Source organism: Mytilus galloprovincialis, chromosome 3 (genome assembly GCF_965363235.1).
Source record: "Mytilus galloprovincialis chromosome 3, xbMytGall1.hap1.1, whole genome shotgun sequence".
NCBI lineage: Eukaryota > Metazoa > Mollusca > Bivalvia > Mytilida > Mytilidae > Mytilus > Mytilus galloprovincialis.
This window is the reverse complement of record NC_134840.1, coordinates 74378588-74390513: the sequence shown is the minus strand read 5'-3', so window position 1 is coordinate 74390513 and position 11926 is coordinate 74378588. Positions and strand designations below refer to the sequence as shown.

The following is an 11926-nucleotide window of genomic DNA, read 5'->3' as shown; positions in this document are numbered from 1 at the left end:
AAAATATTTTTATATAGAACATTTTAATCATTTAATTACGAGTCAAGCAAATCAAGCCAATTAAGATATGTTTACTTCCTTCCAATTTTTGTTTACCAAACTTTTCAAACTAAACATTACAAGTATGTTATATACGTATATTCATTCATGGAACTACAATCTGTCGATACCTGTAACTTCGCATTGCACAAGGTCATGTTTTTCTCTGACTGTTTATGACGTCTTTACACTAAATCCATTGCCGGGATGTTAGATGTGTACGGATTGATTGTTTAGTCTTAGATGCATAATTTTTTGTATTAGTTGTTAGTGGCTTTGAACTAGCTGTCAGATAACAGCGAGTACTTTCAGAACTGTTCCTAGTGTCTTTTTGTTGTCGGGATGTACAAGTACCCGGCCACGTCCACATCAGTGTATTTTTGTCCATCTGATGAGATAAGCCCTTTTCAACTGATTTTTATAGTTCGTTCTTATGTTGTACTGTTATACCACTGTCCCAGGTATGGGGAATGGTTGGGATCCCGCTAATATGTTTAACCCCGCCACATCATTTATGTATGTGCCTGTCCCAAGTCAGAAGCCTGTAATTCAGTGGTTGTCGTTTATTTATGTGTTACATATTTGTTTTTCGTTTATTTATTTTTTTATATAAATAAGACCGTTAGTTTTCTCGTTTGATTGTATAACATTGTCATATCGGGGCCTTTTATAGCTGACTATGCGGCATGGGCTTTGCTCATTGTTGAAGGCCGTACAGTGAGCTATAGTTGTTAATGTCTGTGTCATTTTGGTCTCTTGTGGACAGGTGTCTCATTGACAATCAAACCACATTTTCCTTTTTTTTTTATATGTTACAATTAAGTTGGCCAAGCGATTGTACAGGAAAGCTCCAAGTGAGTGTACAGTAAACCCTCAAGCGATTGTACAGTCAATAGAAATATCCGACATTTAGAAAATAAATAGATTTAGGTTTCTACTGAAACAATGGCTTTTAAACTTTTAGACAGGTAAGACTATATATCAGAAAAGGGGCATATGAAAATTCTGGTAGTAAAGATGGGTTTTCCGATGTTTATTTAATATTTTTTTTATCGCTGCTCTGTAAAAACTTTGATCGTTTTACTAGGAGCTCCACCATTCTAAGGAAAACGTTTTGATGCATAATTTTCATATGTCGTTTTTATTATTTTTGGTTCATATAATCATATATATATAGAAAGTACAGTTTTGATTACCAAAACTTGAAGCAGAAACATTATGCAGTAAAATTAAGTGCATCAAACTTTCCATCAAGCAACTTGTTATTTTTTTTCGAATCTCGGGGCCCCGCTTGACCAAAACATTAAAAAAAACTTTCAGTTCCGTTCCCACACTGTGTTGAAGTACTTGACCAACACAGATCAAAACATGCAGACCATGGAAATGACGTCAAGGACAAACAGAAACATTGTATAAGATAACGTATCTGCATACAAGGAAGGAAGCATCTAAGTCCTCTACAGTACCTTATGAAATATGAAGTTTTACACCACAGCTTCCGCTCGGTAGATACTAGTGAACCTTAAAATTTGTCTTAATGCCGATTAAAAAAAAAATCAACCTTTTAAACGCAAACAACTTATATTATAACTTTAATTTATTATGTATATATATAGTATATGTGTTTTCATAAATTGTGTTCTTAAACGGGCAATAGATGTCAAATAAATTATTCACCGTTTATAACAATTAAAAATGTTATCCAAATTATAAAAAAAGTCTTAAATTAACAATGTATAGGCTCGATAACATATAGCTTCGTCTCCTCACGCATAACACTTTATTTTGGCGTATGTAATGATTTTAAAGTGAACATGTCTGTCTATCATATATCATCTGACCTTGACCTCATTTTTGTGGTTCTTTGGTCAGTTATAAGTTTCTGAGATTGGTGTGATTCTCTGATTCTATAAGCAAAGGGTTAACTATATTTGTTGTATAAAATAATTGTAAGGTGTACATGTCTTCAGGGGTTAATCTGACCTTAACCTTATTGTCATCGATCATCGATAATGGTGAGTTTTTGTGATATTTGTAGTAAAACCTTTATTTTAGATACTTTCAACATTAACTCAAGCATGCATGGTCAGTAAAGCAGATAAGACATTTCAGCGTGTACACTCTTGCATTGACACAAAATTGAGCTATATTTATTGTTATAACACTTGTGTTAATGGTGATGAGGGACACGTGTTCACATCGACTGTGCCGGAGGGACACATATTTCCATGTTTTAATTTATGCAATCTTCTCATTGCTTGTCTTTTTTCAAATAAAAGCCCAATGATTAAACAGTTCGTTCGCTAGTGTTCAGCGAGTGAATCACTTTTTTTTACAAAATATTGATGTATACAATTTCGCTATCATTATGAAAAGTTTAAATCGTCTTTTCGAAGACCCATATTATGTATATTAGTTGGCCGCTATGGAATATCCGTTTCACAGATGACATCGGAGATTTTCTTATCTTTCGCCTTTCTTTTGATGTGTCATGGTTTTGTGTCACACACGCAAACGTGCATGTGCATCAGCTTTCATCTTATTCATATAATTATTCTGGTATTGCAAAAATGATTGAATAATACAAAAGGGATTGCACAATATAAATTGTTTCTAAAACCTTCCATCTAAAAAATGTTCTTTTACCATGAGTTTTGTTTTAAATTAGAATATCAAAATAAAGAAAAGCATAGTACGATTACCAATGAGCCAACTATATATGCACCAGAGTCAAACTGGCAAGAACTGACAGTACGGCCTTTAACAATAAGTGACACCCATACCGTATAGATAAAAAGCACCAGTATGGCAAACCGTGCATGGAACAACTATATATGCACCAGAGTCAAACTGGCAAGAACTGACAGTACGGCCTTCAACAATAAGCGACACCCATACTGTATAGATAAAAAGCACCAGTATGACAAACCGTGCATGGAACAATTCAAAAGAGGTAATCAGAAAAAATAACGGCCTGATTTAAGATGAACAAAAAACCGGCAAAAAAAACCCCAAACAAACAAACATCAAACGAATACCAACGACATATATATACTACACAGAATGTCACTTGTGTTGGGCTATACAAAAATTTTGAATAGTAGAAAAAATCTAACTATTATGTACTAAGTTTTAAGTTGATAGGACTTCAGCTTCATCAAAAACTACCTTGACCAAAAACTTTAACCTGAAGCGGAACGAACGGACGGACGGATGAACGGACAAAGACAGACGGACGCACAGACCAGAAAACATAATGCCTTTCTACTATCGTAGGTGGGGGCATAAAATCAGTTGGAAATTCACCAGAACGCCACTGCTCACAAAAAACACCCCAGTAACAAAACGAAGAAAAAACCAACACTAAGTCAAGGTACATAAGAGTAATCGCCGTTACAGCACGCTATAGTTAGTCAAAGCTAATTCCAAATAATAACTTAACCAGATTTTCCCCATACTGTCAACAGTAACGAATCAAACATTTATATATGTATTTCATTGCCGTGATTTCTTTGACACAATGAGTGTTTCCTGTATCATTTGTGTGTCAATTTGAATGACTTTTATGCAGATAATTATATTCAAAGATCTTTAAAGCTTTGTCTAGCTAATATAATTGCTTAATACGGAAAACACGAATACCTAAAATTCAGAAATGTACTTAATTCGATAGAAGGTAAAACATAAAGGTATTAGTACTTTGAGTTTTGTAAAATAAAATTCTACAAGTACCAAGCCTACACATTTGAGGATCGGAGATTTGTGAGAAGCAATAAAGCGGTCTTCGTATTTTCAAACTCAGTAAATTTACTACACTGGTGGCGACCATGTTTTCCGGTACATGATCCTTACTTGTGTTCCATTGGCAAAGCAAAAAAAAAAACACCAATCGGCAATATTCACAAAGACTCGCATTGGTTGGATTGATTGGAGTCCATGCAGCACCAATCAGTTAACGCAAGCGTTCCCACATGACATCTAACGTCGAAACGTCATAAACCTCTCTGGCAACCTTGTATCAGAGTAGAACGTTGCTATCTATCTGACTGCTGCTTTTATACGCCTGCATATTTGAAAGTTTGGTGAAGATTGTTGGAATATCATTGTAAGGTAAGACTATTTTTTTTTTTTTAAGCGTTATTTTCCACAGTAAGGCAAATCCAAAATAAATTTAGCGAACATTATTGATGTATTTGTCTTCCTGTGAACTATTCAACAACTTTTTTTTCTTTAACCTCATTTTACACAACTTTTCATTTTGGGACCGATTTTTTTCCTGACGAAAGTACAATAAGTATATTATTCCGATCATCCAAGTTAACAGCCAGGCTACAAAGTTAGAATAATTTAACTATTTTAATATTGGACGTTTGCAAGAATCATTAACATAAATCAATCTTGTTATAAAAAGATTTTGCATTTCAAATAAAGAAAAAGTAGCAATTCCACCGCTGCCTACAGTGTTATTTTTTTTATTTATTTATATTTGGTTATTGGTTTTTTTATAAATATATGTAAAATTGTGTAAAATTGGCTTGAAAGTGCACCATAAACATATAAAACAATTATAAAGTTAGTTGAAGACAGTCTGTTTATCTAGCAGTATTGTGCATATAATTCAAATCAATGTAATAAATTGACATACATATGTTATATAAGCACAGAAAATATCAGTTAAAATTTAAAGAACACTTTATACAAATCGTACGGTCGTAGCGCTTTTCTGAATTTACTTTCCCTAGTTATGCTCAAATGTATCATGGATGTTTAAACACGGAGATACGTTGGAGTCACTATAACCCTAATAACAAAATTATTCAATGGCAAAATTTATCCGAGGTCAACTTTGCCTGGAAGTTGTTTGAACCCTTGTAAACTGCTGTTAAAATAGTACTATTTGCTATTTGTGTTATAAGAACAGGGATCATGTACAGTTAAACCTCGACCATTAGAAACTATGTAACATAATCGTTGTTCAACGTCTAAACGTCATAATTCTAATATATCTTTGGCAACGTCGCTAGTTTGTTAACTTGCCTTCAGCAGTGTACACGCTTTTTAAAGATTCTAAACTAATATAACCATTTGTCCGAGATTCAGCAATCGAGAACAACTTGGTAAGTTTATATTCATAACATTGATATATTATTGCATGAACGAGCAATAGGTTGGATGAGTCAAACAATGAGTTCTTTGATCAGAGGAAAAAAATGAGAAAGATGGAGTGAGAAACTGACAGATTTAATTACAACAAATTAGGGAAATTATATTTAAAATTACCGAAATAAAACAGCTTTACTGTAATATTTGCACTTTTTTCAGAATAGAAATGGAGACCAATAATGATAGTCTTGGGTGGAATATCCGTAGTTTAATGGTGTCATTATTTCAAGTTGCTTTCAGGTAAGTACTGACTACCATCATTATGATATATGTTCGCACTGCTAGTTATATAATTTCTAGCTTGAAATTTATTTTAAAATGTAAGAACTATTGAGTATTGGCTAAGATTTTAACACTACAAAAATGTATATTACTTCAAATACTAACCAAATGCTCCGCAGGGCGCAGCTTTATACGACCGCAGAGGTCGAACCCTGAACAGTTAGGGCAAGTATGGACACACCGTTAAAGCTTGATACAGCTCTGAATTTGGATTGTGATTAAATAGTTGACACAACATAGGTTTTTGACACAGAATGAATGTGGTCTAAGAACTTAAACTTTAAAACTTAAAAAAATTAATTTTGGACATTTACCTATTATGGTCCAATATCCAAAACCTAAATACATGGTTAGATTCAGCATATCACAGAACTCCAAGAATTCAATTTTTGATGAAATCAAATAATGTTCAATTTTAGACCCTTTAGACTTCAATGTGGACTAATTTGATAACCGGGCCCAAATATTAAAAATCTAAGTACATGTTTAGATTCAGCATATCAAAGAACCCAAAGAATTAAATTTTTGTTAAAATCAAACTAAGTTTTAACGTAAAACAATTTGAAAAAAGGACTAAAAATTGAGAATCTAAATTCACGGTTAGATTTGGCATATCAAAGAACCCTAATAACTTATTTTTAAATGAAATCAAACAAAGTTTAATTTTGGATCCTTTTGGTCCCTTATTCCTTAACTGTTGGGACCAAAACTCCCAAAATCAATCCCAACCTTCTTTTTGTGGTCATAAACCTTGTGTTAAAATTTCATAGATTTCTATTTACTTATACTAAAGTTATTGTGGGAAAACCAAGAAAAATGCTTATTTGGGACCTTTTTTTGGCCCCAATTCCTAAACTGTTAGGACCAAAACTCCCAAAATCAATCCCAACCTTTCTTTTGTGGTCATAAACCTTATGTTAAAATTTCATAGATTTCTGTTTTCTTATACTAAAGTTTTTGTGCGAAAACCAAAAAAAAAATGCTTACTTGGGCCCTTTTTGGCCCCTAATTCCTAATCTGTTGTAACAAAACTTCCAAAATCAATCCCTACCTTCCTTTTATGGTCATAAACCTTGTGTTTAAATTTCATATATTTCTATTTACGTATACTAAAGTTATAGTGCGAAAACCAAATGTCTTCGGACGACGACGAAGCCGACACCAACGCCGGACGACGACGTACGACAATTTTTTTTTTTCAATTTTTGCGGTCGTATAAAAAAATGTTAGACATCTACATTTTCTAATTAAAAAAAAAAGCAAAACATTCAGTGTGTCTGGCTCCTCTCTTTGAGACTTTCTCTTCACTTTTCGTGTATTTTATTGAATGAGTATAATTTTCCTTAACGGCATTACATAAATTCTTAATGATCCTTGCTTTCATTTTCAGCAAAATAGAAGCTAACATTATGTCTGGCGCACAAATAGTTAATTGTAACGAGACTGAAATACCACTGAATAACAATGAAGAAGATATAACAGACGACGATGAATGCGCTGCTTTTTACAAGTCCGTCAGAGATGCTGAATACAGTAAACTTGTTGACGCATATGCCAGAGAAAATATAATCCAGGAAGAAAAGGAGAGAAATAGGAAAGTAAGAGAACAAGAAAAGATAATTTCAACCAAAGAATTAACAGACGACGATGAATTTGCTGCTTTTTACAAATCCGTCAGAGATGCTGAATACAGTAAACTTGTTGACGCATATGCCAGAGAAAATATAATCCAGGAAGAAGAGGAGAGAAATAGGTTAACAAAAGACCAAGAAAAGATAGAGAAGCAATTTGAAGAATTCTGGAAACCAGCCACTGACCTTGACTTACTGCGGCGTGTTTCCCAGGAGGTACTAACATATTTTTGTTTAAATGCGTTTGAGTAATTGGTGATAATGAACTTAGCATTTAAAAAAAACTATAGGACTATAGGTACAGCAGTGTTTATATTTGTGTACAAAATTATGGTATCAGTGTTTATATTAAAAACAATTACACTTTCGTAGAAGCAACCCTCCAACCAATCAGTAGCTCATAAAGTATCCTTCCCTTTTAATATTTTTTTTTTATTTAAATGACCTGTTTCAATATTTTGCGTAGATAGCAATCGTTTACTATCGTAAATTCATATATTTATATTTTTTTTTGTTGACAGGCAAGAGACAATATAGAGAAGGATTTGACTTCACAACAAGATCTGTGTCTTAAAGAGGAACACATAGAAAAAAGACAACAAGGATCCTTCCTTTCACCGGCGAAAGAAGAAAGAATAAACTCATTTGTGAGAGAACAGCATAACAATTACCAAAGCTTCCAAATGACAGACACGTGGAATGTAGCAATCGACAGTAAGCACATATAGAAATTAACCCCTTTAACGAAAATATGAAATTTAAAAAAAGGTAGAGGAACACGTATGGAAATATAAACAAACGTACCTGAAAGGAAAATAATCCTAACAAATCAAACATGATAATTGTTTTCGATGTTAACCCAAAATAAAACCAATATTTTTTTTTATCTTATGTTGATTAAAAATAACGAAGTTCCCAACTTCAAACATGGCCTCTGTTTCATATTTGAAAATTTAAAAAGTTAAACAAAATTTTAAGAGCTTTTGAAACCAAAAAAGGACATTAAAGTATAATATAATAACTAAATTTACCGTAATAATGAGTTTGTCGTTAGAGACACAAGCAATCGTTGGTGTTACAACAGTAACAGTGTGTGTTTATTTTTCAATTTTCAAGTTTATAATTGAGAAACATTTTTGCTTTGTTTTTAAGAAGAACTGGACGGATCTGTAATAAGTCAAACTGTTCCAAATAAAAGGGGATATCTTCGACGGATAGCCGATATAGTATTTAAGGTAAATTATGTTGATATTTATAAAAAAAAAATATTACGGTAAAAGATGAAAATATAATTTTCACCATTGATTCACATACTAGTATACTGCTGGTGAAATGCTGTCTATAAGCCTAAGTTGAAACAAAATGTAAAAAATAACAATAAACGAATATTGTATTCCTTTTGTATCACTTACAGTGGTCTTTCAAAACAGATACCCCCAATTTTTATATCATGACTGGCATAAAAGGACCTAGTAAAATTAACACTTAATTTGACTCTATTTTTCAGAGAAACAAGTCTTCAACAAAAGACATCATTGATAAACAGCTTTTAAAGGAGGAACTAAAGTTAGATTTGTCAACATTGGATGACGAAATAGAGGACGAGGGTAAATTATATTCGAAATCCCCCTTTTCTATCTATCTTAGTTTTCATTTTTTAACCTTGGTGGCTTTTTGGTTCATGATGAATCTTGCCAGATGCTGGATATCAACAATAATATATCAGTGTCACTCATTTTTGTACGTAAAACTTTATAAGAATAAAAAGAAAATCATCACTGAAACTTTGAATACCAGTACAAATTGTTTGTTTCATAATATTACAATTATGTACTCAACTTGCACACCCAAACTAGTTTTGCTGTGATTGATAATGAGATTGTAATTTAAAAGGCTTTAGGCGAGACTTAAAAAAAATGTCTGACTTTCACTGTTCCTCTGTTAATAAAGTTCGAATTTCTTTTAGATATACCAGACACATCAAGGACATCGGACAGTGAATGGTTCAGTATTAGTTTAAGTGACACAGAAGAAACTCCAAGACCACATTTAAGGCCATTCTTTTCATCAGTAGTGGAAGATATACACGTTTCAACGATTACTAGTAAAACAAAAGATTCTGCAATAGATATAGAAGTTGACTTTCAATCCAAACCTTGCAGTAGATTCACGAGCTTTCGACAGTGGTTCTGTCAACTATTTTGTTGTCATAGCAAACCTGATGAAGATTTTGAACATTGATTAATTATTTTCGTTTTTTATTTGTTTATTTAATAAATCTTTTATTTTTGTTTAATATTATATTTTAATTATTCAAGTACGGAGTATTTAAAATTTGAACATCATAATGAAATTGGCGATGTACCTATCGTCGTGTCATATGTTTTCGTATGTCATGTTTTCGAATCATCTATCTACATCTACATCTATACTATTGATCTGCAGAGGAAATCCATAACTTAGACACTGCTGTGCAAACGTCAACCTGCGTGCTCAGTATTTTCAAGTGCAATTAAATACATCTTATTTCATCGGTTTTGATTTCACACGCGTATATTGTGGCGGGTTTTTCGGTTTCTATATTAGGAACAAAAACACTACAACTTGACACCTTTAAAACATATTCAAAGTCGTTTTAAACGACGCTAGAACAAATTTATTCAAACTGACCAGATAAGCCATTTTTATTTAATGCCAAAAATATGCCTAGAATAGTTGTTGAGCAATATTCTAAGGGGTTACATGCAGTACTGCTATATCATCTGCCTGCCCGATATCGGATCTTCAAGACATGTGAATGTCATGTGTTTTTTGTCGAGCCTCCAACTTTTGTTGCAGAAAGCTCGACTGAGGGATAGTGATCCGGCAGCGGCGTTATCTAACTTCTTAAAGACTTAAATATATTTTAGAAGGTGGAAGACCTGGATGCTTCATACTTTGTATATAGATGCCTCATGTTACGAACTTTCCGTCAGTCACATGTCCAATGTCCTTGACCTCATTTTCATGGTTCAGTGACTACTTGAAAAAAAAGTTAATATTTTTTGTAATGTTAAATTCTCTCTTATTATATGTAATAGGGTAACTATATTTGGTATGTGCGTACCTTGCAAGGTCCTTATGTCCGTCAGACGTTTTCATCTGATCTCGAACTCATTTCATGGATCAGTGAACAAGGTTAAGTTTTGGTGGTCAAGTCCATATCTCAGATGGTTCAGTGGTTTAAGTTAAGTTTTTGTGTTTTGGTCTTTTTTTCTAATACTATATGCAATAGGTCAACTATATTTGGTGTATGGAAATATTTTATGATCTATATGTAAGTCGCGCAGGTTTTATTTGTCTTTGACCTCATTTTCACAGTTCATTGCTAAGTGTTAAGTATTTGTGTTTTTGACGGTTTTTCTTAATTTATAAGCAATAGGTCAACTTTATTTGTTGTATGGAAGAATTGTTAGCTGTAAATGTCTGCCTGACATGGTTCATCTGACCTTGACCTCATTTTCATGGTTCATTGGTCAATGTTTAGTTTTCTTGGTTAATGTTGAGTTTATGTGACAGTTGTAATAAAGCTTTATATTTAGGACTATCAACATAATATCAATGATTAGTAAAGAAGGCAAGACATTTCAACGTGTGCACTCTTGTTTGGTCATTTTTATTACAAACGAGCGCGTTAAAAATATCATGGTTCTTATATAAAATGGCTGTTCAAAATCCATTTATTCAATATTTTATTGACAATTCTTTTTATCCATCCTTGATACACGAAGATGAAAACAGATTTAACTTTTTACATTAAAACCCTAAATATAAAAACTGCATTTTGTTTTTTAAAAAATATTGTCCTTTGTAGAAACCAAGTGTCAATCGGATATAAATATAAAAATGTCACAATTTCAGCACATGAAACACCAACCTTAAACTATTATTTATTTCCAAGGCCGTAGCGCATGTTCATTTAAAGTGAGGCAAATCGTCGAGCGGAACGGGGCGAAAAATTTTTGAGCTTTTTTTTAGGGGGGTTCGGGTGCCTGAAACGGGAGAAGCTAGCTTATTTCAGCATTACTATTTAATTATAATAAAAAAACAAAAAAAAATATAACAGAAATGCGTTATTTTTATTAGCTAGCCTAATATTTTTGAGTCTTTTTTTAAGGGGGTTCGGGTGCCTGAAACGGGAGAAGCTAGCTTATTTCAGCATTACTATTTATAATAAAAAACAAAAAAAAATATAACAGAAATGCGTTATTTTTATTAGCTAGTCTATAAGTAAATATTCAAATCAATCTATGTTGGTCAATCAAAACTTTCCGATTATCCTGTGACCTGTACTATCGAAAAGCTTCAACACACGTTCTTATGTATATACATGTATATATATTTATGTCCAGTAGCAAGTTATAAGCTTCTAGAAGACGAGGACATGTTATAAGCATTTTAATGTCACAAGTGATCACACGCTGGAAGACATGTCAACCTACCTGGACACATTATTCTACCAATTTATAAGTCATTGGTTTGACCTACCGGGGTTCGAACCCATGACCTACCGCACTAGAATCAACGGAACACGCTAGCATACAACCAGACAATGCTGATCATAATCAGAAAAAGAAACACGACAAAAATATTTTCAAACAATACCAAACATATATTTCATACTTTTATTAAAGATAAAAAAAAATCATGAATTGCTTTATACACCAAAGACTTCCATAGAAAAGGTTCTTCGTGATTTTGCTTAAATTAATTATGAATAATTATTATATTTGGTCAATGAATTATTTTATCGATTAGCATTTGTTGTTCAG

General features: G+C 32.7%; 1 protein-coding gene across 1 annotated transcript; it reads left to right on the top strand.

Moving 5' to 3' along the window:
- Positions 1-3776: 3776 nt before the first annotated feature.
- Positions 3777-9411, top strand: LOC143066564 (uncharacterized). Its single transcript, XM_076239452.1, has 7 exons — positions 3777-4149; positions 5362-5442; positions 6875-7331; positions 7637-7829; positions 8268-8350; positions 8623-8722; positions 9082-9411. The coding sequence occupies exons 2-7, from the start codon at positions 5369-5371 to the stop codon at positions 9354-9356; spliced, it is 1182 nt and encodes a 393-aa protein (XP_076095567.1). The 5' UTR covers positions 3777-4149; positions 5362-5368; the 3' UTR covers positions 9357-9411.
- The last annotated feature ends 2515 nt before the right edge of the window (positions 9412-11926 follow it).